The 23739-nt window shown below is 45.0% G+C and overlaps 2 protein-coding genes across 2 annotated transcripts in view; both read left to right on the top strand.

Annotated features, from left to right (window-relative positions):
• The window catches only part of LOC308572867 (vitellogenin-like), a gene marked incomplete at its 3' end in the record, with an annotated part of 37786 nt that extends 30216 nt beyond the window's left edge, over positions 1–7570 (top strand). Inside the window, exons 11-15 of the mRNA XM_081169296.1 lie at positions 309–491; positions 1048–1200; positions 1471–1615; positions 3981–4139; positions 7419–7570. Of these exons, the coding sequence (XP_081025422.1) occupies positions 309–491; positions 1048–1200; positions 1471–1615; positions 3981–4139; positions 7419–7570 (792 nt within the window). The remainder of the gene's footprint in view (positions 1–308; positions 492–1047; positions 1201–1470; positions 1616–3980; positions 4140–7418) is intronic.
• Positions 7571–8262: 692 nt separating this feature from the next.
• Positions 8263–23739, top strand: part of LOC308572874 (uncharacterized protein) — a 73528-nt gene continuing 58051 nt past the window's right edge. Inside the window, exons 1-10 of the mRNA XM_081169313.1 lie at positions 8263–8507; positions 10680–10835; positions 12084–12268; positions 13994–14176; positions 14609–14700; positions 16452–16624; positions 18638–18797; positions 20203–20282; positions 21593–21773; positions 22835–22990. Coding sequence (XP_081025439.1) covers positions 8280–8507; positions 10680–10835; positions 12084–12268; positions 13994–14176; positions 14609–14700; positions 16452–16624; positions 18638–18797; positions 20203–20282; positions 21593–21773; positions 22835–22990 — 1594 coding nt within the window. The 5' untranslated portion in view covers positions 8263–8279. The remainder of the gene's footprint in view (positions 8508–10679; positions 10836–12083; positions 12269–13993; positions 14177–14608; positions 14701–16451; positions 16625–18637; positions 18798–20202; positions 20283–21592; positions 21774–22834; positions 22991–23739) is intronic.

Here is a 23739-nt window from a genome sequence, read left to right as displayed (position 1 = left end):
TCTCACTCCCAATTACTTAACAGCAATAACAGATTCAGCTGCTGAGATGAAGACAGGTCTGGGGAGAAAACAGGAGTGGATATTGTGTGATGGGACAGTGGACCTGAGTCCTTCTTTCATAATGAAATTCTTGAGCTAGGTGTGAAGCACCATCTTCCAACATTCTACATTGTTCCCTGAGCCATTATTTCATACCTGGATCCAGTCGGTGGACCTTGAGTTTTGAATTAAAGTAGATTTCACAAGCCTGAAGTCTGCCCATCCCTGATTTACTGTAACCACAAACCTGTGTTTATGCATATTTCCAGCCTCTGCTACAGTCACCACGAAGGAGACAGAGTGCCTTTTTAGGAATAACTGCCCTGGTAAATCACTTCTGTTCCACGAGAAATGACTGTGACCATGAGCCTGCTGTTGGGGGCATTATGCGGATTCTGGAGGGATACCTGGGAAGAAAATGTACCTTGCATGAGTCAGTAGGTATCAGCCAGGTAGGTAGTTCTGAAGCAACTTGAAAGATCAGCTTCTGTTTTCACTTTAACAGCATGTCTTGTTGAGCCTTTAGTAGAACTGAAATGTCACCTATTGAAAATAGATGAATATTCAGATTTTGAAGTTCCGTTTTGGATCGCAGCCATGATAAGCCATCGCCTCCTACAGGGCTCATGTTCTTCCTTCTTCCGCTCATCCTCCAGCATCTCTGTCCCAAGGACTTTCAAGTTTCCCCTAGCATTCTTAACTGCTGCTTGCATCATCAACCAAACCCAACAAACTCTGGTTAATTTTAAGTATGGTTTGTTGGAAAGAAGCCAACTTCAAACCATGGTTTATGAAGCTGCCTTGCTTCAATAAACTGTAGGCAAGATTATACAGTTTAGGGTTCAGGTGTACAGTTAAACTGCAGCTAAATGAAATTGGGGAACCCATGGTTTACCATAAAAGTTTTAGCTGTGCAGTGCTCTGATCTGCTTGGGGGGGGGGGAGAGGGCGATATAAATGATTTTTAAAAAGAAGGCACTTTATTTCAACTTCATTTTGAATTTTCAGGTGGAACTAATTTTAAAAGCAATTGGAAATGCAGGACTTGCAGCAGCACGTCTTGTACCCGTCCTGAGTTCCTGTGCGATGCTGAAAAGCAACCCTACAGAAATCCGACTGGCTGCCATAGAGGCCTTCCGACGTGTTCCTTGTGCAGCCAACGTAGGTGGCGTGCGGTTGGCTTTCCTGTGCTATTTTTGGCCACTGTATCATGGTAAAATAAGATGTACACAATGTGGCTGAGAACCAGGTTGGGGCAGCAAGTCAAGAGGGGTGGTGGTAGGCGGGTCCTAAAACGCACATATCTCAGGTGTCAAAGGCCAAGGTAAAGAGGTTCATCTTCAGCATTCACCAAACTTAGGGGCTGCCACAGAGAAGGCCCTTTCCCAGAGGAACTGCACTGTTTCTTTTGCTTACTTCCTTCCATTTTAGCATGCTACATTAGTCCGTCTGTATCAAGCCTACAATGAGGATGTAGAAATAAGAATAGCTTCTTATCTCATGGCCATGAAATGTCCCAGTGAAGAATTATTTCACCAAGTTAAATGGACTTTGCAGGAGGAGAAATCCAGCCAAGGTAAGGTGCAACCATTAAAATATTGAGCCTCAGCCTGGTCACAGCTACCCAAGGGAATTCTGAGAAGGGTTTTTCTTGTGTACTTTATTGAAAATGAGGGGCAATTCGGGTGAGGGATCCTGTCTGTTTCCCCCTAGCTTCCTGCACTGACTCTCTCCTTGCTGGCCCAGAGTTGTAGCATCAAGGAACTACAGTGGTACCTTGGTTCCTGAATGGCTTGGCTCCCAAACAAATCAGCTCCTGAATGCCGCAAACCCAGAAATAAGTGTTCCGGTTTGCGAACCTTTTCCGGAAGCTGAATATCCAACGCGGCTGCCTTGGCTTCTGATTGGCTTCAGGAAGCTCCTGCAGCCAATCAAAAGCCACACCTTGATTTTCGAATGGGTTCGGGAGTCGAATGGACTCCCGGAATGGATTAAGTTCAAGAACCAAGGTACCGCTGTACGTAATTAAATGAATTAGCAGTGCTTCAACAGAAGCAGGATGGCAGAGAGGGTAAGCTCTGGGTGTGCAAGGTCAGATGGAAGAGCTGGAAAAAATGACAGAGGCCTAGATAATAATAATAATAATAATAATAATAATAATAATAATAATAATAATAATAATAAATAATTTATTATTTATACCCTGCCCATCTGGCTGGGTTTCCCCAGCCACTCTGGGCGGCTTCCAAAAGAATATTAAAATACTATGATACATCAAACATTAAAAGCTTCCCTAAACAGGGCTGCCTTCAGATGTCTTCTAAAAGTCTGGTAGTTGTTGTTCTCTTTGACATCTGGTGGGAGGGCGTTCCACAGGGAGGGCACCACTACCGAGAAGGCCCTCTGCCTGGTTCCCTGTAACTTGGCTTCTCGCAGTGAGGGAACCGCCAGAAGGCCCTTGGTGCTGGACCTCAGTGTCCGGGTAGAACGATGGAGGTGGAGACGCTCCTTCAGGTATACTGGACCGAGGCCGTTTAGGGCTTTAAAGGTCAGCACCAACACTTTGAATTGTGCTCGGAAACGTACTGGGAGCCAATGTAGGTCTTTCAAGACCGGTGTTATATGGTCTCGGCGGCCGTTCCCAGTCACCAGTCTGGCTGCTGCATTCTGGATTAGTTGTAGTTTCTGGGTCACCTTCAAAGGTAGCCCCACGTAGAGCACATTGCAGTAGTCCAAGCGGGAGATAACCAGAGCATGCACCACTCTGGCGAGGCAGTCCGCAGGCAGATAGGGTCTCAGCCTACGTACCAGATGGAGCTGGTACACAGCTGCCCTGGACATGGATTTAACCTGTGCCTCCATGGACAGCTGTGAGTCCAAAATGACTCCCAGGCTGCGCACCTGGTCCTTCAGGGGCACAGTTACCCCATTCAGGACCAGGGAATCCTCCACACCTGCCCGCCTCCTGTCCCCCAGAAACAGTACTTCTGTCTTGTCAGGATTCAATCTCAATCTGTTTGCCGCCATCCATCCTCCAACCGCCTCCAGACACTCACACAGGACTGTCACCGCCTTCACTGGTTCTGATTTGAAAGAAAGGTAGAGCTGGGTATCATCTGCATACTGATGAACACCCAGCCCAAACCCCCTGATGATCTCTCCCAGCGGCTGCATGTAGATGTTGAAAAGCATGGGGGAGAGGACAGAACCCTGAGGCACCCCACAAGTGAGAGCCCAGGGGTCTGAACACTCATCCCCCCCCCACCACTTTCTGAACACGGCTGAGGAGGAATGAGCGGAACCACTGTAAGACAGTGCCCCCAGCTTCATGCATCCAGTAATTCACTGAACACAACAACTTGTACTGCTGGCCCCTGAACTCCGGGTCGATGGTGGAGTTCAGATCTTGATTACTACATCTAATAGAAAACTCAGGTGATGAGTACTAATAGATATGTAGTCCAGCTGGAACGAATAAGGAACAAAATGAAGGTATAGGCGTGCCCAGAGTAACTCTGAGGTTTGCAAAAGTAATAAAAAATTAAAAATAGCCCACCCCTGGGCGGCGGGGGAAGCAGCAGCCCAAGGAGAGCTGAGCATGCCCAGTAGCCATTGAATGTTGAGAATCACTTGGAGAAGACAAATGGAAAGAGGGAGTGTATGACGTGGCCTCCCTGGAGGAGGGTGAAGTGGAACCTTCAAAAGGAGAGGGAAGGGCCATAGCTCAGTGGGTCAGGCATCTGCTTTGGCATGCAGAAGGTTGCGGGTTCAATGCAATACTAAGCTGGATGGAACAATGGTAGGATTCAGTATAATGATTCAGCAGCTTCCTGGTTTCCTAACTCTTATTAGGATCTGAGAATACATTGCAGGTTTTGCTTATGTCTCCCTAAACCAAACCTGTTCTTTAGGTTTACACCTGTCTCTTATTTGATTTTAAGTGGGTTCCTTTGTCTGGCGTCACCTCTCTGAACTTCTGGAAACAGATGACCCACTGAAGCAGCATCTTAAAAATTCCCTTCCTAATGACATCATTGACAAAGAATTTGAGGGGGAGACATGGAAGTTTTCTTCATATTCAGATGTTACCTTCCACTCAGGTAGGTTTTTAAACATCTGTATCTTATGGACTTCACAATGAATGAGTGATCAATGACGCCTTCAATTTTAACTTTATAGATCAGACCACAAGCATCTGAATGAACGATAATCCCCAGATCCTCTCATTTTGAAAAATAGTAGGTTTCTAGCATTTATAGAACCTAAGATATAGGGCAAAATGTACAGACAATTATTCTCATTTCTAAATTTAATTTAATTCATTCATTTATTTAACTCATGCATCCATTTATTTATGAGTATTGATAAACCCATTCATATTTTTAAAACATTTCTAAGCAGTGTACAATGTTGTTGTTGTTAATGGTACAACCTAAAACCAATATAAAAGCATATAAAACAGGAATTTGCAGATACAAATACATCAAATAGGATCAGGGAAAGCCTGGACAAAAAGATATTTGTGAGAAATCATCCTCTTTTTTTACTTTAACCCCTCCCCACAAAAAAAAATAAAAAATCTGTGGATGCCCACTGTTATAGATCAGTGCAGTATATTCCTAGATCAAACATAAGGGCAAAGCACTATACATTTAAATAAGTGGTATACCACTTCAAACAGTCATAGCTTCCCCCACCCCAAAGATTTGGCTTATCTTTTCCCTTTCAGTGAAGTAACCAGAAGCTTCCCAGAGTTCTGCAATATAGACACTTCTTCTCTGCTCCTCATTAAGTATCAAGGGCAACTACCAGGACCTTCAGTTCCTGACAGAGAGCAACTCAGTCCTTTTGGTCTCAGCTCAATTTGTGTGTTGTTCTATTTTCAATGTGGCTTCTTATTTGAAGCCTCTGCTCACACATAAACCTATATTAGCCCTCTCTATAGGCTGGGAGGATGGAGGGGGGAAGTAATCCTCCTTCCCCAAAGGGGGATTACTTTCTTCCTCCTCAAAAAAGCGCTCTTTTCCCAGAAGGGTCTCCAACCATTAGCTCCTATGGCAACAAATGGCCTGTACTTGGCCAGCTCTTATAAGTAACAAAGCCAGACTTGTTTGGCAGATTTGACCACTTAAGCAAGTTCTTTTGTTGGCCAACAACCTCATCACTGAGGTTCAGCTCAACCCCCAGACCCATTAGGATACAAAATAAATCCCTCCACAATGAAAACAAGCATGTGGGTAGGCCTAGCTTTTTTCCCAATTCTAGTGCCTCCAGGCTATGCCCCTCACTCAACAGCCCATAGCTGTCAACGTTTGCCTTTTTTTAAGGGAAATTCCCTTATTCCGAATAGGATTCCGTGCATGAAAAGGGAAAGGTTGACAGCTATGCAACAGCCCCACCCCAAACCCTCATTGACTGCAAGGCTGGAATGTGTCCTGGAAGAAGCTGACAGGTGAGGCAGACCTGCTTTGCTAGCTCCCTGGCAGGTGAGTCGCTTATGCCTACCAGGAGGGGAAGGGGCAAAGCAGTGGAGAGATCAGTGTGTTGCAGATGCACTGGTGAAGCCGAACCAGTGCTCCCTGTCTCTCTCCCAGTAAGACACAGTGACCCACCTGCCAATTCTTCCTTCTGGATCTATGTAGAAAACCTCTGGCTTTCCCTGTACAAAGTGTTGTGGAAATCAAACCGCAAGACAATTTTATTTTATTTTTTTGCCTCACATTCCTGAAGCGCTTCTTTATTCAAAAGTGTGCCAGGGAGAGGTCCCTTAACACGTTTGTGACAACGAGTCTTCTGAGCATGAAACAAAGTGTATAATATTTGATTCAGGTAGGTAACCGTGTTGGTCTAATGCACCTTAGAGACCAGCTAGGTTTGTTCTGGGTATAAGTTTTCGTGTGCATGCACACTTCTTCAGATACACTGAAACAGGAGTCACCAGACCCTTATATATAGTGGGAGGGTGGGGTGGGGTTTTCTCAGAAGGTTAGTAGGAGATGGGTGATGGCTCAATGGGTATGGTAAACCTGTTGACAACTGTTAACGACTGCAATTAGTCCTACAGGAAAAAGCAAGGGATAGTATGCAGATGACCAAAAATAGCTTTAGCATATGTAATGAGACAAGAATCCAATATTTCTATTCAGACCACATCTCTCCATAGTTTTCAGTTTAGTAAGGTAAAGGTAAAGGGACTCCTGACCATTAAGTCCAGCCGTGGCCGACTCTGGGGTTGCGGCGCTCATCTCGCTTTATTGGCCGAGGGAGCCGGCGTTCAGCTTCCGGGTCATGTGGCCAGCAAGACTAAGCCGCTTCTGGAGAACCAGAGCAGCACACGGAAACGCTGTTTACCTTTCCGCCGGAGTGCTACCTATTTATCTACTTGCACTTTGACGTGCTTTCGAACTACTAGGTTGGCAGGAGCAGGGACCGAGCAACGGGAGCTCACCCCATTGCAGGGATTTGAACCGCCGACCTTCTGATTGGCAAGTCCTAGGCTCTGTGGTTTAACCAACAGTGCCACCTGCGTCCCTTTCAGTTTAGTGGTAAGTTGTAATTCAGCAACTTCTATTTCAAGTTTATTTCTGATATTCTTTTGTAATAAGACGGCAGCTTTGAGATCCTATACTGAATGTCCTGGGAGACTGTTCTCCTACTGGCTTCTCTGTTTTGTGATTCCTGATGTCAGATTTGTGTCCATTTATCCTTTGGCATAGGGTTTGGCCTGTTTGTCCAATAGAGAGAGCTGAAGGGCACTGCTGGCCCTTCTTCGTATCTGAAGAAGTGTGCATGCACACAAAAGCTCATACCAAGAGCTAACTTAGTTGGTCTCTAAGGTGCTACTGGAAAATTTTATTTTATTTTCATATAATATTTGTACAGTAAATGTCACACAGAAAACAATTATTAACTTCCTCAAACATAGTGAAAAATTACAAAAAGCTCAAAGCAATATTTCAGCAGGTTACTGGAATAGTTGTTTGCTCTCAGATTTAGCTCACATAGCACTTATTCTGCTTTACTGACAGACTGTGGTTACACATGTTAGAACATTTTTGCACAACTTTGTTTTTGTGGCTAAAGCAGCATCCGAATAATAGAATCATAGATGTGTAGAGTTGGAAGAGACCCCAAGGGTGATGTAGTCCCAACCCCCTGCAATGCAGGAATCTTTCGCCCAACTTGGGACTCAAACCCACAACCCTGAGATTAAGAGTCTCATGCTCTACCAACTGAGCTATCCCAAGCCAGCAAATGAAGAAAAGAAAAGGCACTCTGCAGCCTTGTAGTGGGACAGCCCATGGGTACAGCCAACCACCTAAACCAAACTGTGACAAAACTTTTGACTGACCAGGTATCTTGACATTTTCACTTTGCAGCAGCTGCAAGCACAAACGTCGAGGCCCAGCTCATCTTTTCACCAGAGTCTTTCATCCCACGCTCAATAGCAATGAATTTGACCATCCATGCACTGGGACGGGCTATCAATCTCCTGGAGGCAAGTTCCCCTCCGAAACATACTGATAGCTAAATTCTGTGAGCAGTTTGTGTCAATAGGATTTGTTTATAGTTTGTTTTTATTGACAGATTTAAATGTTCGCAATTTGCACGTCCATAAAATATATCCGAATATAAATAAAATCAGACAATTATACATAAAACAGAATTTAAAACATCAATAAAACGTTAGCAAATAAGTGGTTGGTTATGAAAAGAAAATTCATCTGTTTAAACATCTCCAGTTCCCTCCTCCCCACCATCCAATGCTTCTGTGATGGTCCAGCAGCTGTGAGAGCTGTAATCCCAGTGTAATTTGTAGCACCATCTGTTGTTGGCCACATGAACTGCAGCATGACAACACCCTTAGGAAAATATATACAGGCAGCAACCATTTTGCACATGTTCTTTCCCTCCCCCTTCATTTTGCATGTGTTCAATTGATGTGGGACCACTGATGCGTGGTTCATTTTGAACCCAGAAGAGGGCGTAACAGGGGCAGGACATAACGGGGTGTAATAGGGAAGGGCGATCTTATGCACACTCCACCGACGCGTGCAAATGCCCAGAATGCAACCGCTGCATAAAAAGGGAGTTGCCTGTATTAGGAGAGAAATAATTGGACCATGATCACCCAGTAAACTATCCTGCATTTCCTTTTGTGCTAATGTGCAGGGATGTTCTTATCAATGGCCTTCTAAATACCGTCTGTCGTTTCTTAGATTGCCATAAGGTTAGGGAACATGGAAGATATCGTGCAAAAGTTATTTGGCCTCCATCCAGCTGAAGACGCCAAAGGGAGATTCCACAAGGCAGAACCTCCCATTGAGACAGGACGTAAGACTTCTCTGAATAAACCAACATTTGAGAGAAATGATCCATCATCTAAAGAAAGAAAGCCCAGCGCAAGAAAGGAAAAGCAGAAGTGCCCAAGTGGGCAGTACAATAAGATGAGTGAGTTAGCCAAAAAGGTAACTTAATATGTGGAATCCATAGTGTTCTGTTGTGAGTGCTAACCTCAGTAGAAACAATGATACGTCGGACAGCTCCACACAAGATTCAAACTGAACATATTCTAAGTTCAAATACAGTGGTACCTCAGGTTAAGTGCATAATTCATTTCGGAGGTCCGTTCTTAACCTGAAACTGTTCTTAACCTGAAGCACCACTTTAGCTAATGGGGCCTCCTGCTGCCACTACGCTGCTGGAGCACGATTTCTGTTCTCGTCCTGAAGCAAAGTTCTTAACCTGAGGTACTATTTCTGGATTAGCGGAGTCTGTAACCTGAGGTTTATGTAACCCGAGGCATATGTAACCCGAGGTACCACTATTGCATCAGCAACAGACATTCTCAGGCTGAGCTTTAAATAAAAGCTGCAGTTCTGTGTTCTTGGCTAGATCCATTTTTGCAGAGAGGAAACTCTTCATTTAAAGGGATCCAGCCTGGTGTAGCAACTGTTTGTTCGGACATTGTGAGAGAGATTCTGGTTGCACTCAGGCTTTTTGAGCTGGAGTCCTCTGAGTCAGAGGAAGGCAAAACAGCACAATGTTCCATAGTGTTTTATTGCAAATGCTAACATCAATAGAAATGGGGGAACCTTGGAGAGCTCCTTGGACAGTTTGGGCTGAATACGTTCATAGAATCATAGAAGTGTAGAGTTGAAAGGGACCCCAAGGGTCATCTAGTCCATCTCCCTGAAATGCAGGAATCTTTGCTAAAATATCCATAACAAATGGCCATCCAACCTCTGCCTAGAAACCCCCAAGATTGAAAAGTCTACCACCTTCCAAGGGAGTCCGTTCCAATGTCAAACAGCTCTTCCTGTCAGCAAGTCCTTGCTGATGTTGAGTCCTTTCTTGCAACTTGAATCCATTTGTTTGAGTCCTACCCTCCAGAGCAGGAGAAAACAAACTTGTTCCATCTTCCATGGGACAGCCCTTTAGATATTTCAGGATGGCTATCATATCTCCTCTCAATCTCCTCTTTTCCAGGCTAAATGTACCCAACTCCCTCAACCATTCCTCATAAGGCTTGGTTCCATCTTGGTCGTCTTCCTCTGTACACATTCCAGCTTGTCCATATGCTTTTTAAATTATGGTGCCCAGAACTGGACACAGTGCTTGAGATGGGGTCTGAATAGAGTGGTAGTATTACTTCCCTTGATCTGGACACTATACTTCTCTTGATGCAGCCTAGAACAGCATTACCTTTTTTTCCTCTGCTGCATCACACTGTTGACTCATGTTAAGCTTGCGCTCTGCTGAGACCCCTAGATCCTTTTCACATGTACTACTGGCAAGCCAGGCGTCCCCCATCTTAATTTTGTGCTGCTGGCTATTCCTGTCTAAGTGCAGAACCTTACATTGAAATTCATTTTGTTAGCTTGGGTCCAGTTCTCCAATCTGTTAAGGTCATCTTGAATCCCGATTCTGTCTTCTGCAGCATTAGCTACACTTCCCAGTTTGGTGTCCTCTGTAAATTTGATGATCAGCCCCTCAATTCCTTCACCCGAGTCGTTTATAAAGACGTTGAATAACAACAGGCCCAGAACAGAACCCTGTGGCATCTCACTTGTCACCTTTTTTGAGGATGACAAGGAACCATTAGTGAGCACTTTTTAGGGTTGATTGGACGTTACGGGAGTATGCTTCACATATTGCTTCAGCAACACTCCTTCTCAGACTGAGCCTTCTTAGCTTTGTCTCCAGGGCTTGTTCTGCCCTTGTGGAGAGGAAGTTCTTCGCATTAAAGGCCACAGCCTGATTTAGCAGTTGTTTACTCTGAGAAAACAAGGGAGACTCTGGCTGTAGGCCTTCTGAGCTAGAAATCCTCTGAGTCATTCTTGGACTGAGGCAATACAGGTAGCAGGGGCTCTTCCTGAGTAATGACAGTTTCCTAACTGGTGTGTTTTTAGCCTATTCCTTGGTTCCAGTTCCTTGCTCCCACCTGATAGTTGCCTTTGGCTCATCCCTGACATGGAGTCCTCATTCTGAGATCTCTGGCACTTTGCATACACATCATTATCCCTTTTTAACAATAGATCACTTGGGGGTTTGTTTCAGAATTACTTTCTACCACTATTTGATGTAGTTGCTTCACACACACCACTCCCCACCCCCTTTTCTCTTTCCTTCTGCATCAGTTCACCAAAAGGATGGGAAAGAAGAAGAAACCAAAATGTAGTCTGAGCATAAAAGTCTTTGGGAATGAGCTTGCTGTTTTGGACTGCGTGGATCTGAGAAGTCAAGCAAAACTCTATTACCTGAACCTTGTGGAACTAGTGGTAAAACTGCTAAAGGTAAGGGAATCGTGAATGGTCGGAGCAGGCCAGTGGGGCCTGGTGCTTTCATTGATGTTTGACTCCAGCTTCCACCAGCTCCAACCATCCCACCAGCTCCATCCATGGAGAACCAGTGTGGTATAGTGGTTAGGAGGGGTAGACTCGTAATCTGGTGAACCGAGTTCGTGTCTCCGCTCCTCCACATGCAGCTGCTGGGTGACCTTGGGCTAGTCACACTTCTTTGAAGTCTCTCAGCCCCACTTACCTCACAGAGTGTTTGTTGTGGGGGAGGAAGGGAAAGGAGAATGTTGGCCGCTTTGAGACTCCTTTGGGTAGTGATAAAGTGGGATATCAAATCCAAATCCATCCAGCATGGCCTATGCTCAGAGACCAGAGGCGCCATTTTCTGAAGCGCATTGAGGCGGCCCAACATCACATTGTGCAACATTGCAATGTTGCACACATGGTGTCACACAATGTCCTGATGTTGCTCCAACAATCGGGAGACCAGGCCCCCTAAAAATACCTACTGAGGGGGCCCACAGTGCCTCAGCCCCCTGGAACCAGTGCTTCTGTCAGAGATGGTGGGAACTGAGGCCCGATAACAACTGCAGGGCAAGAGGTTATGCGAACCTGGGTTTGAGTGTCCATACTGGAAACAGGAAAGCCCAGATTTGAATCCCCACTCAGCCTTGACGTTCAGTGGAACTGGGCCACTCATACTCTCTGTCTAGCCAACCTCACAGGATAGTTTTAAAAACACAATGAGAGGGGGATAGAGCACTGGACTTGATGGTCTTTTGGTGGGGAGGGGCTCTTTAGATTATGTCAGAATGCTGCATTTGGGAACCTATCTGCCATTTTGCTGTGTGGGTCCTGAACATCTGCCCCCATATCCTGCTCTGACAGCACCACTAGTTGAAGAGCCATGCATGCTGCCTTGAAGGAAAGGTGAGCGATAAATGTGTGTCAGGCTTAGGCAAACTCAGCCCTCCAGATGTTTTGGGACTACAACTCCCATCATCCCTGACCACTGGTCCTGTTAGCTAGGGATGATGGGAGTTGTAGTCCCAAAACATCTGGAGGGATGAGTTTGCCTACACCTGGTCTATGTAACTATAGTCGCGTAGGGCCCAAAGCATTTGTTGGCTTGCTGTTGTACGGTGCCAGCACTGGAGATGGTAATTGTGCCAACAAACAAGTGCTTAGCCATCGTGGATATTATTGCACTACCATTTTATGTTTTTATGTAACCATTTCCAACAGGGTCAAGAAGTCCAGTTCAATAAGAGGCTGAGTTTGGCCACAGAGGAACTGCTGTTCCCAGCAATCTCGGGTTTGCCCATCCTCTTGGCTTTAAATGCCTCAGCAGCAGTCAGTGCAGCAATCCAAGGCAATATGGACTTTAGACAACGGAGCAATTTTTTCGTCAATGGCTATATCAAGCCAAGGTATAAACCTGCCTTTAAATCTCTCAATCACTCTCTCTCTCTCTCTCTCTCTCTCTCTCTCTCTCTCTCTCTCTCTCTCTTTTTTTGCAAGGAGCTTTTGAAGCAGACCCATGGTCAAGGTCTGTAAAAGGCTAGGGAACCTCTTTGATTTCTTCTGTCTTGATGCCAGGAGTGGGTTTCAGGGGCAGGCAGCCATAATGCAAACAGCATCAAAGAAACAAGACAGCTCAGGAGGCCAGGCCTCGTGAGCAAAGCGACTCATCCCCTAGGGTAGGTCTCACCCCTGTAAGTACAGACTGAAGGCCCCCACCTTCCCACATTTCTCTAAGTCTCCTCCTCCTGAGGGTCCCTCTCAAGCAATCTGAGATTCCGTCGCCTTGTCTGTCTCTGCTTCTCCCTCTTCGTGCCTCTTCTGATCCTGGGAGACAAGGGAGGAGCATAGCTGGTCACAGCAGGAGAGCAAGACCCCCTGGCTTCTTCAGCAGCCTGCCTCATCACTGCCTCTTGGCCCTCTTCCTCTCCAGCCTCTGCTTCCGCCTCCAAATCTGTACTGCTCTCTGCCCCAGTGCCTTCCTGCTCACTAAATCCTGTTGCCTCTTCTGCTTCCAACACTTCCTCCTCCCCCCAATCTGCTCCCTCTTCTCCCTCTGACCACTCATTATCATCCCACCACCAATCCCCTGGCTCCCAGCCTTTTTCCTTCAGGGGTTCCCTAGGGGTTTCCCCAGCTGGTGCCTCTCACCACTCCTCTGCCTCCAGCCAGTCCCTGACACTTGATTTTACCTGTTGATATACATGGCTGTCTCTGGTAATGTCCAGAGGCAGAATCTGGTAATAATAATAATAATAATAATAATAATAATAATAATAATAATAATAAATAATTTTATTTATATCTTGCCCTCCCCAGCCGAAGCTGGGATCAGAGCAGCTAACAACAATGAAAGTAACACAACATTCTAAAATCAATTCATTTTAAAATCAATTCAAAATCAAATTCATGGCAACCATTGGGCTAGAGTTCTGTGAGGATTACCAAAGGAAGGGGTCAGACTGTGCCTTGGCCAAAGGCCTGGTGGAACAGCTCTGTCTTGCAGGCCCTGCGGAAAGATGTCAAGTCCCACAGGGCCCTAGTCTCTTGTGACAGAGCGTTCCACCAGATTGGGGCCACAGCCGAAAAAGCCCTGGCTCTGGTTGAGGTCAGCCTAACCCCCCTGTGGCCCAGGATCTCCAAGATGTTTTTGTTTGAAGATTGTAAGGTCGTCCGTGGGACATACCAGGAGAGGCGGTCCCGTAGGTACAAGGGTCCTAGGCCGTATAGGGCTTTAAAGGTTAAAACCAGCACCTTGAACCTGATCCTACCAACCAATGCCCTAACTTTTTACAGAGGTAGTCCACCAGCATACCCTCTAAGATTTTGCAGGTGAAAACACCCCTGTGCTCACAACCAAGGAGCAAACTCTATCCATTCTGCTACCATACATTAAAAGTGGGGCCCTGCATCGTCAAGTGCTTCTTTCCAGGGTCTCAGAAACACCATTCCATTTCTCCTCTTCCCTTTTCATCTCCAACACTTTGTCAGCACACTGTGCTTGCTGAGCATACTCAGTCCTCACGGGGTGATTTCCCCCATGTTGGGAGGAGGGAATAGCAGGCAGATGCAGCCCTAAAGCAAAGATGTCGCTCTTGACCATGCAACCTGTTTCTCCCTGTGCTTCTTGGTAGTGCTGTCTTTCAGATTTCTGCCCAAATGGGAACTGTGGGAACTCTGGGGGAAACTGGCTTGAGCTGGTCAACTGGATTAAGGTCCTCAGCCAGCCTTGATGGAGGGATCCAAGTGAAAAAGGGGAAAGAGGTTAAGGTTTTTCTGAACACTCCCGAAGAATCTATGGAGATGGTTTATTTCAGGTAAAGTCTACCGGTAACAGCCATGTCCTCATATTCTAGGATCTGAATGATAATTTTCTTAAATGCTTTTTATGCAAATACCTGTCGTTGAGTTCTTTATGGTCCCCCCCCCAGTGAAGTCTAGAAAACTTTGGAAAATTAATTAATGGATGCCCTGATGCAACATGTTTCTGGTCTCCACTCCAAGTGCTGGCTTGGAGATTCCACGAATGCAACCATCCTAGTTCACTCTTTCCCATTCTTGTTTTCAAATTAGTTTTTCTTAAAACTTGGGGATGCCAGAGATCAAACCTGAGATTTTTTGCATACAGATCATATGCCCTACCTCTGAACTCTTGTCCCTTCCTTAAATCCATTGTAAAAAAAATCAAAAAATCGCATGATGTTGTCTTCCTTGGACTGAATTGTGCTGTCTTTGCTTCTTTATTACAGCTCGGAACTGCATGCAATGACCATGGATGAAATGGAAACTGCTCACGGTTTCCCAAGCCATAGCGAGACTAGAACGTGCACAAGTGAAGAAGGTAGGTTTTTATCATTTACGTCTAATATATAGCAACCAGTTGTCACCTTGCTCTTAACTATCGTTGGGAGCACGTTCCTTCAGGAGCTAAACGTCCCCCCCAAATTTTGCCTGCAGAAAATCGAAATTCTGCAAACAAGGGTTAGCAGCAGAGACTGTGTATGAGGAATAATGAATACAGATTTACGGCAAACTGACGCCTGAGATGAATGCAGTTTAGAAAGCATAGAGGTGAAATGGACCACGAAGATCATCTAGCCCAACCCCTTCCAGTGCAGGAGTCCTTTGCCCAATGTGAGGCAACCCTGAGATGAAGAGTCACATGCTCTACCAACTGAGCTATCCAGGCATCCTCTGAACCCATTCCCTCCTGCTAATTCCCTTTACCTGCTTCATCTTTTTCTTTATCAAGTTTACACCCCATATTTCCATTAAAAAATGTGTCCTGAGTGGCACAAAATGAATGGAAATAGGCAACCGTAACAAAATATATGAGAACATTAAAAACAAGTCAATAATAATAATAAATTTTATTTATATTCCGCCCTCCCCACCCGAAGCCAGGCTCAAAGCGACTAACAACAGTAAAAGTAACACAGCATTCTAAAATCAATTCAGAATCAAATTACTGACAACCATTGGGCTAGAGTTCAGTGAGGATTACCAAAGGAGGAGGTCAGGCTGTGCCTTGGCCAAAAGCCTGGTGGAATAGCTCTGTCTTGCAGTCCCTGCAGAAAGATGTCAAGTCCCGCAGGGCCCTGGTCTCTTGTGACAGAGCGTTCCACCAGATCGGGGCTACAGCCAAAAAAGCCCTGGCTCTTGTTGAGGTCAGCCTAACCTTCCTGTGGCCTGGGGTCTCCAAGATGTTTTTGTTTGAAGACCGTAAGCCAGGAAAGCCGTAAGACCTGTACAGGATGGAAGTGTGAAAGGAATCATGGAGGGTGAACTGCTAACCCTGTGGCTGTGTTCTACTTGCCTAGTCAGAGACAGTATGCCTCTCAAGGCCAGCTACTGGGAATCAAAAGTCGAGAGAGTGCTTTAGGGCTCAGGTTTTTATTGCGGGCTCCTCATAGGTGTTTGGTTGGCCAGTCCAGGATGCTGCACTAGATTGGCTCTGGCCTGATCTAGGGGGCCTCTTCTAATGCTCTGATAGAATACTGGAACATGACAAATTAGCCGGATTAATTCTTTGCATTGGAAGGTGTCAGATGAGCACCAGAATTTTTATTTTTGAAGGTGGCACCTGAGCAGCGATGGCAAAGGTGGCAAAGGAAAGAACCGGGTGAGCTAGGGCTGGATAAATCTTCATCAGAGAGTACATAAATTGATTTAAATGTGAAATGATTTAAATGCGGGACTTGACATCTTTCCGCAGGGCCTGCAAGACAGAGCTGTTCCACCAGGTCTTTGGCCAAGGCACAGTCCTTTGGTAATCCTCACAGAACTCTAGCCCAATGGTTGCCATTAAATTGATTTGAATTGATTTTAAAATTAGAACGCTGTGTTACTTTTATTGTTGTTAGCAGCTCTGAGCCCGGCTTCGGCTCAGAGGGGAGGGCGGGATATAAATAAAATTATTATTATTATTATTATTATTATTATTATTATTATTATTATTATTATTATTATTATTAAATGACTGATTGGTTGACAATGCAGTTTCCTAAAAACAGCCTTTCTCCTTTCTTGGATTCACCAGATGAACTATTCTCTTCCTTTTACCCAACCCCCTCCCCCCCCCCTTTCAACCAGTGTCGAAGGCATTGGGCTGGCAACTGTGCTCCGAGATCTCTACCCCTGACGATGTGACCAGCGGTTTCATTCTTACATTTCCCGGACCAGCAAAATTTGCCATAACGTTAAAGAAGCAAGACCGAAGCCTGTACCAGTACTTAATGAAAGCTGCATATAATTATATTTCTCAGGTTCAGACACTGCCCTTCAATCTGGATATGTATTACTCATTCCTTCTTCATGCAATGATAAGGCTGAGAGGGCCGGCGCATGTTTTCACTGGTGCGATGAGATGGGGCAGAATGTAGTGGCAACTGCAGAGAAGAAGGGCCTGTGTCCTTGAGAATTGGCAAAGTGGGGGAGGGGAGTAGAGGCAGGGCACACTGCCCCCTTCCCATAGCGGTCCTGATATAAAGCTACAATATATGGCCCCATAGAACTTGAAAGGAAAGTGCTATTTATAAACAAATCCCAACTATATAATAATAATAATACTATAATAATTTATTATTTATACCCCGCCCATCTGGCTGGGTTTCCCAAGCCACTCTGGGTGGCTTCCAACCGAATATTAAAAACAATGCAGCATCAGACATTAAAAACTTCCCTAAACACGGCCACCTTCAGTTGTCTTTTAAAAGTCAGATAGCTCTTTATTTCCTTGACATCTGATGGGAGGGTGTTCCACAGGGCAGGCGCCACTACCGAGAAGGCCCTCTGCCTGGTTCCCTGCAACCTCACTTATCGCAGGCAGGGAACCACCAGAAGGCCCTCGGTGCTGGACCTCAGTGCAACTAATTACTAAAACAGCCGCCCATATGTTTGCATGAGACTATTAGAAAGATGCCTACCTACAGGGTTGCCATACGTCCAGGATTTCCCAGACATATCTGGAATCCAACTGTATCTAGCAGGGTCTGGGCAGAAATCGGGCAAATGTCTGGTAAAATCTGGACATATGGCAGCCCATGTTGGCAGTGCTGTTTTTGCCGATTTTTGATAAAAATTAGCTCAAAAACAGCAAAAAAAGTGCACTTTTGCCCAAGAAAGCTCAACAACTTTTCTGTCTGTATTTTCACTGTTTGAAATATGGCAACACTACCTACTGTATTTTTTGCTCTATAAGACTCACTTTTTCCCTCCTAAAAAGTAAGGGGAAATGTGTGTGCGTCTTACGGAGCGAATGCAGGCTGCGCAGCTATCCCAGAAGCCAGAACAGCAAGAGGGATTTGCTGCTTTCACTGCGCAGTGATCCCTCTTGCTGTTCTGGCTTCTCAGATTCAGAATATTTTTTTTCTTGTTTTCCTCCTCTAAAAACTAGGTGCGTCTTGTGGTCTGGTGCGTCTTATAGAGCGAAAAATACGGTACCTATCATAACTGCAGCTTCATAGGATAGCCTCTGTATATACTGTGTTTTATGATTGCATCACAAAGAGCACAGTCCTTTTGCTAAGGCCATAACAGGGGCAATGAGCATAAGGAGTTAAGATGCAGCCTGCTGGATCAGACCAAAGTTAGTTTACACCACAAACTGATCCAAATATATCCAAATAGTATCTCTATATTATACTAATGCAAGTTTCCAAATCACATACAAAACAATTGCAACCACACCATACACACAACTACCTGGGGAAAGCTCATTCCGACAATGAATCTTTCTGAAGCTCCTGCAGATAAAACTGGCAGTTTCTAATTCCTTAGGAAAAATTATTTGACAAACCCCAGCTTGAATTAATAGCGGATCAGGTGCCTGACCACTCTCCTCCTCTAGAGCACCCATAACCTTGAGGAGGGCAGCACCTCTCACCTCTCCCCCCCCCCCGCCAGGCTCCACTTAACCATGCACATTTTCTCTCAACAAAGCTGATGCGCGCACATCACCAATGCATTGTTTCCTTCCCATAATGCAGATACAGTAGCCCCCTCCATACATAAAAGGGGCCCAAACAATATCACGTTGCCAGAATGACCAGACAGCCGTATCTGACTAAGTTCTACTCAGAATAAACTCATTGAAATTAATGGGCTTAAGTTAGCCATCTGGAGGGCCACAGATTCCTCACCCCACCTCTATAAGCCAAAAAGAGCAAGTTAGCCACAGGTATGCAAGAACTGCCATGTCCCCAACTCCCAACAGTTCTACTGCAGGTGTTACTAGTAAGAGCAGTAGTGCTAATTGTAGTTCTTCTTTTTCTTCCCAGAAAGGTTCCTGGATCCCAAGTGAAGCTGGCCTGCATTTCTTTATAGGGACTCCAAAATCTGAGTTGAAAAGGGAGGTTGCTATCAACTTCCATTTAAATATCCCTCAAAAGAAATTCAGAATTGAATTTATCCACCCCAAGAAAAAAATGCAAGTGAATGGTAAGAGTCTCACCACCACCCCTTCAAAGGCTGTTGACTTCCATTTAAAATGTGTTGTCTCTCCCATTGTGACAGAGGTATATGTAAGGCTTAGGTCACTCACTAGGAGTAGAGATCATGAATTTTACCTTGGATACAATAATTAGCACAGACTCACGCACTACTGTTCCCTCCATAATGTCCTAATTTGTTTTGAAGGCATTTCCCTCCCCCCTCACCTGATGATACCTGAGATTTGACACATCCTGTGAAATTTTCCTTTCATTCATTCTGCAGAATTTGTTAAATACTGTTAGGTAATCTACTGTTTATTCCTGTTTTACAGATAGGACAACTGAGGTTGATGAATGGTGTGTGTGTGTGTGTGTGTGTGCGCGCGCGCGCGTGTGTTTGTGTTTTATGTTTTATGTTACCAGAAGCACACCATACATCCATGGTAAATGTGTGACTAGGAACCAAAGTACCCTGCAACTATGCCAGCTCTCATGCATGTGGATTATTTTATTTATTCGTTTATTATTACATTTCTAATCTATCCCCCCTTTCCTCCATGTTGCTCAAGGTGGGATACGTGGTTCTTAATCCTCTCCATTTTATCCCCATGACAGCACTGTGAGGTAGGCTAGGCTGAGAGACTATGACTGCCCCAAGGTCCCCTCATGAGCTTCATGGCTGAATACTACTACTACTACTACTACTAATAATAATAATAATAATAATAATAATACAGTGGTACCTTGGGTTACAGACGCTTCAGATTACAGACTCTGCTAATCCAGAAATAGTACCTCTGGTTAAGAACTTTACCTCAGGATGAGAACAGAAATCGTGCAGTGGCGGCGGGAGGCCCCACTAGCTAAAGGGTACCTCAGGTTAAGAACAGTTTCAGGTTAAGAACGGACCTCCAGAATGAATTAAGTTCTTAACCTGAGGTACCACTGTAATAATAATTTATTTATACCCAGCCACCTTGCTGGGTTTCCCCAGCCACTCTGTGCAGCTTCCAGCAAAAGATTAAAAATACATTAAAACATCACTCATTAAATCTTCCCTAAACAGGGCTGCCTTCAGATGTCTTCTAAAAGTCAGATAGTTGTTTATTTCCTTGACATCTGGTGGGAGGGTGTTCCACAGGACAGGAGCCACTACCGAAAAGGCCCTCTGCCTGGTTCCCTGTATCCTCTCTTGTAGTGAGGGAACCGTCAGAAGGCCCTAGGAGCTGGACCTCAGTGTCTGGGCTGAACGATGGGGGTGGAGACGCTCCTTCAGGTAAACTGGGCCAAGTAAGGATTTGAACCCTGGTTTTTCAGGTCCTAGTCCAACACTCTAACCACTACACCAAGCCGGCTATCAATGGGCAAATCAGCAAATAAAAATCACATACACTTCCTTCTGTATCTATCAGGAAACATTGAAGCCTCTAGAAATTCACGTGTGGGGCATCTGGAGCTGATAGTTGATGATGACAACATCTACTACATCAAGGTAAGCGTGCTTTTGCAGCCAAGGATATTGTGAGCACAGCATGGCATGGGCAAAGGAACAAGATGATAAACTGCTCACCAGAGCAGAGAGCTGTCTGGCTTGATTGTGCAACATCCTTCCTAAGGTCTATAATGTAAAGGTAAAGGGACCCCTGACCATTAGGTCCAGTCGTGACTGACTCTGGAGTTGTGGCGCTCATCTCACTTTACTGGCCGAGGGAGCCGGCGTACAGCTTTCAGGTCATGTGGCCAGCATGACTAAGCCGCTTATGGCGAACCAGAGCAGCACATGGAAACGCTGTTTACCTTCCCACTGGAGTGGTACCTATATAAATGGTGGTACCTACTTGCACTTTGACATGCTTTTGAACTGCTAGGTTGGCAGGAGCAGGGACCGAGCAAAGGGAGCTCACCCCGTCGTGGGGATTTGAGCCGCTGACCTTCTGATCAGCAAGTCCTAGGCTCTGTGGTTTAACCCACAGCGGCACCTGCGTCCCAAGGTCTATAATGCATCCCACAGCTATTGCTTACCATTGGCTATGTTCTCTCTCCACTCACAAAAGGTGGTATGCCTTTGAAGGCCAGTTTCTGGGAATCTCATGAGGGATGAGTGCTATTGCACTCAAGTTCCGCTTGCAGGTTTCGCAGAGGCATCTAGTTGGCCACTGTGAGAACAGGATGATGGACTAAACTTGGTTGGTTAGAACGTGGTGCTGATAACCCCAAGGTTGCAGGTTCGATCCCTGAATGAGACAGCTAGATATTCCTGCATTGCAGGGAGTTGGTTATCAGGGTTTCTTCCGACTCTACAATTCTTCCTCCCCCCCAAAAAAATTGTTTATTCATTTTATAACACAAATAAAAAAACACAAACAGAAAAGACAAACAATACAAGCCAATTTTTGTCATATCCTTATTTTTCTAAACATTGTTAAGTGGGCTTCCCCAAGTCCCACCTATCTGATTTTCATTTTACTTTATCTTTAGCAGTTTGCATGTATCATAATTTCTAACCACCTTTTTTATTTTTAATCACACTTAAAATAACTTCACATTTTATCACTTACAAATAATACTATTTAAAATATCCTATCTTCTACTTCTAACCTTACAGCCTATATCCACTTCCAAAGCTATTCTAAGATTTAAATATTAACGTATTTTTTTCAAATATTCCTTAAACTCCTTCCGACTCTACAATTCTATGCTTCTATGATTAGGTGGGCCTTTGCATTGCTCCAGCTCAGCACTTCTTATGTCCTCACATTTTCTGTTTAAGGATGCCCTATTGGGTGTGTGTGTTTTTTGCAGGGAAGGGCAGATCTGCACACGGCAGCTGCAGAGCAGAGGTACACAAGCCACCTGGAAGTGAAGTTGCTGAGAGATGGGAGCCCCATAGTTCTTTCAGGAAATCTCACAAAACAGCCTGGGAAGAAGATGGCATTTTCAGTATCCTTGATTAATCTGCTGAAGGACTCGGCTTTCCTTTCAGGTCAGTGCATATCACAAGAGGTGTGTGCCTTTTTGTTTTATTTAATAAAATGTATATACTGGTCGATTGTAGGACAAACCTCAAAGCAGTTTATGGAAAGGATAAAGCAATGAAATTATCCCTAAAAAAACAACTCATAACCATAATTTCAAACATATGGAAAGTTAAAAACCAAAACAGAATAGACTAGAACAAATGAAAACTTATACAAACTTTCTAAACATCTGAGTAAAGGTAAAGGTAAAGGTAAAGGTAAAGGGACCCCCTGACCATTAGGTCCAGTCATGACCGACTCTGGGGTTGCGGTGCTCATCTCGCTTTATTGGCCGAGGGAGCCGGCGTACAGCTGCCGGGTCATATGGCCAGCATGACTAAGCCGCTTCTGGTGAACCAGAGCAGCGCACAGAAACACCGTTTACCTTCCCGCCAGAGCGGTAGCTATTTATCTACTTGCACTTTGACGTGCTTTCGAACTGCTAGGTTGGCAGGAGCAGGGACCAAGCAACGGGAGCTCACCCCATTGCGGGGATTCGAACCGCCGACCTTCTGATCAGCAAGTCCTAGGCTCTGTGGTTTAACCCACAGCGCCACCCACATCCAAACATCTGAGTAGGCTTGTCGAAATAAGAATATCTTCAGCAGGCGCTGAAAAGAATACAGTGAGAGCGCCTGCCTGATATCAAGAGGCAGGGAGTTCCAAAGTACCAAACTAGACAATCAAGTTCCTACAGATGCGGTGAGGGTATTGCATCCATACGATCATTGAACGCCTGACCAGGGAGTGGGGCTGTGCCCACTAGTCCTTCTTCCTGGCGTTGATGGTCATGCTGGACATGTGTGTTTTGCTATACTTGCTTTCCTGCAGGTGGGTTATTGTTGTTTATTAGGAGGGGAAGGGGTGGTGCAAACGCATTAGCAGAGCTAGTCTGGCGCTCCTGCTGTGCATTTGCACTTCACGGCCTTCCCTGCCCCCTCCCACCTGCCACCTGGTAAGCCACTTCTGCAGGTATCTGATCTCCTAATGGTATCAATTGATGGTACTGTTTCTATCGTTTCTTTAGTGTGTATGGAGAAGAAAGCAGATGATAAGCTGAAGCAGTATTCGCTGGAGGGAGAAACCCACGTTCCAGGGGTTCTTGGATCTCACATCGTTGCTCTTCTGCAACAGCGAGGGGACATCTGGTCCAGCGCCCTGAGAGTTAAATATGGATTGTTTGGTACTCAGTTCTTATACTGTACTAATACAAAAACAAAGTTGAGCTTTATTGCCTTTGTTAGTGTTGTTCTTGCTCTCGTGCAGAAGGATCTGATGGGCTACTGTGGGAAATGGGATGCTGGGCTAGATAGAGCCTTCATTTAATCTGGCAGGGCTGTTATGTTCTTAATGCAAGGTTTAGGGATGGGGAAGAAATTTGATTCAGTCCACACATAAAGGTGAACTTAACTTAATTTGCACTTTCCAAAACAATTTCACAAACCAGAATGTAGCCACCTTTCAAAATTTGCACTTCTCTGAATTTTGCAATGCAATTCTCCAACCAAGACAAAAATTCATATGCTGGGGGTAAGCCATGCATAAAATGCATGTATTACTGAAAATCACATACAAAAATGCATTATAGTGGTACCTCGGGTTACAGACGCTTCAGGTTACAGACGCTTCTAACCCAGAAATATTACCTCAGGTTAAGAACTTTGCTTCAGGATGAGAACAGAAATCATGCTCCGGCAGCGCAGCAGCAGCAGGAGGCCCCATTAGCTAAAGTGGTGCTTCAGGTTAAGAACAATTTCAGGTTAAGAACAGACCTCCAGAACGAATTAAGTTCTTAACCCGAGGTACCACTGTATATAATGGGAATTTGTTTGCAAAAAAAAGATTGCACATAGAAATGTGTATATCAGGAGAACTTTTCATTAGAATCATGATAAATTTTCACAAACCTATGTGGAGAACTGAACTTAAGAC

Source organism: Podarcis bocagei, assembly GCF_964188305.1.
Source record: "Podarcis bocagei genome assembly, chromosome: 14".
Taxonomy (NCBI): domain Eukaryota; kingdom Metazoa; phylum Chordata; class Lepidosauria; order Squamata; family Lacertidae; genus Podarcis; species Podarcis bocagei.
Note: the sequence above shows the minus strand (reverse complement) of the source record. Positions and strands in the feature narration are given on the sequence as shown.